The 2,049-nt window shown below is 52.1% G+C and overlaps 1 protein-coding gene across 1 annotated transcript in view; it reads right to left on the bottom strand.

The window, feature by feature from the left end:
* MYO1C (myosin IC) overlaps nucleotides 1-2,049 on the bottom strand; it is a 24,879-nt gene that overhangs the window by 13,711 nt on the left and 9,119 nt on the right. The window contains exons 4-5 of the mRNA XM_010861668.1: nucleotides 1,990-2,046; nucleotides 1,829-1,909 (exon numbers count right to left, since the gene is read on the bottom strand). Of these exons, the coding sequence (XP_010859970.1) occupies nucleotides 1,829-1,909; nucleotides 1,990-2,046 (138 nt within the window). The remainder of the gene's footprint in view (nucleotides 1-1,828; nucleotides 1,910-1,989; nucleotides 2,047-2,049) is intronic.

The raw sequence follows: 2,049 nt of genomic DNA, 5'->3' as shown, positions 1-2,049 counted from the left end.
GGCAGGATGTGGTGACTGCCCAGGGGGACAGGGGACACAGCCCATCTTCCCCTTCCCCCCCTGCCCTCCAGAGTATGAATTTTAGCTCTGGCTGCATGGGCTCAGGCACGTCGCCCCTCCTGGCCCCCATTTCTTCCTCTATGAAATGAGGATGCTAAGCCCTTTCTTGGGCTTCCCAGGTGGCACAAGTGGTAAAGAACCCTCCTGCCAATGCAAGAGACATGGGTTTGATCCCTGGGTCAGGAAGATCCCCTGGAGAAGGGCATAGCAACTTGCTCCAGTATTCTTGACTGGAGAATTCTATGGACAGAGGAGCCTGGCAGGCTACAGTCCACGGGGTTGCAAAGAGTCAGACATGACAAGCCACTTAGCACACATGCATGCATGCTCTTTCTACCTGGTGGGTCACACCTGGAGGTCCCATAAGCATCTCAAACTCAACAGGTCTGAAACTTAAGTCCTGGTCTCCGCTCCTCAAACCAGCTCCCTCCTCCCACTCTGCTCACCCTTCTAGGTGTTCAGACCAAGAAGTCTGCGGTCCTCCTGGGGGCCTCCCTGTCTCTCACACCTCACATCCAATCAGCCAGCCAATCCTGCCACCCTCACCTTCAGAATATCCAGAATCCAGCTACAGCCACCAGACTGGGCCCAGCCACCATCATCTGTCACCCAGATCTAATAATCATCAGTTTCCTAACTCATTTTCTTGCTCAGCCTCAGTCCCTACCATTTATTCTCAACAAAGCAGCCAGAGCGATCACTTTAAGAGGAAATTGAGGTCATAATACACTTCTCTTTCAAACTTTTGGGACTTCCCTGGCGCTTCAGTGTACTTCCACTGCAGGGGACACAGGTTCAATACCTTGTTGAGAGACTAAGGCAATATGCTAAGGTATTATGCCATGAGGCCCGGCCAAAAAATTAAAAAAAAAAAAAAATATATATATATAGGGTTCAAACTTTCAGGAATTTTCCTGGTGGTCCAGTGGTTAAGGCTCTGCACTTCCACTGCATGGGACATGGGTTCAGTCGCTGGTTGGGGAACTAAAATCCTGCAGGCCACGTGGGCATGACCACACAAACAAACAAAAATCCCCCAAAATTCTCTTGCCTCACTTCCACTCAAGAGTTTTAAAAAAATTCTTACAAAGACCCAAAAGGACCCGCACCATCGAGCCTCCTCTTCTGTTCCTTGGCCCCTTGCTCTCTTCTCCAGCCATTCTGGCCTCCTTGCTGTCTGTAAACACATCCAGCATCTTGTTCATCCGCACCTCTGCACTGGTCGTGCCCTCTGCCTGGACCCTCTCGAGTGTATGCACAACTCATTCTCTGTCTCCATCAAGGCTTTACCAAAGGCCACCTTCTCCATGCCTACTGTATCTGCATTATTTCAAACAGCCAATACCCCTTCTCCTTGCCTCATTTTCTTTTTTGCTGTGACATGTGTTGGCTACTTTACACTTTTCTGTGGACTATCTCCCTGCTGGTCGTTCAGTCATGTCTGCTGTTTGTGACCCCCATGGACTACAGCCTGCCAGGCTCCTCTGTCTATTGGATTCTCCAGGCGAGAATACTGGAGTGGGTTGCCATTCCCTTCTCCAGGGCATCTTCCCAACCCAGGGATCGAAGCTGGGTCTCCTGCATTGCAGGCAAATTCTTTATCTTCCTGGAGGCAGGATTTCTGTCTGTTTTGTGTCACTAGCACTTGTAACAGTGCCTGATACACAGAAGGTGCTCAATAAATGTTTACTGGTGCCAAAGACGCGGGCCAGTGGGTGCCCACTACATGGGAATCCCATTCCCCCTGCCCTGCCCCACCCATGGGTACCTTGAAGTCAAACTGCACATCCATGTACTTCCCAAACCTGCTGGAGTTATCGTTCCGGAGGGTCTTCGCGTTGCCAAAGGCCTAGGAAAGGGCCAGGGTGTGAGGGGTGCCTGGTGGCCTCCACCTGCCCCTCCCACCCCCAGGGGCTGCTGTCCCCTCACCTCCAGCACCGGGTTGCTCTGCAGCAGCCGGTCCCGCACAGCACCACCCCGCTCAGGGGC

Source organism: Bison bison, unplaced genomic scaffold (assembly GCF_000754665.1).
Source record: "Bison bison bison isolate TAMUID 2011002044 unplaced genomic scaffold, Bison_UMD1.0 scf7180017864472, whole genome shotgun sequence".
NCBI lineage: Eukaryota > Metazoa > Chordata > Mammalia > Artiodactyla > Bovidae > Bison > Bison bison.
This window is presented reverse-complemented; position numbering and strand designations above follow the sequence as displayed.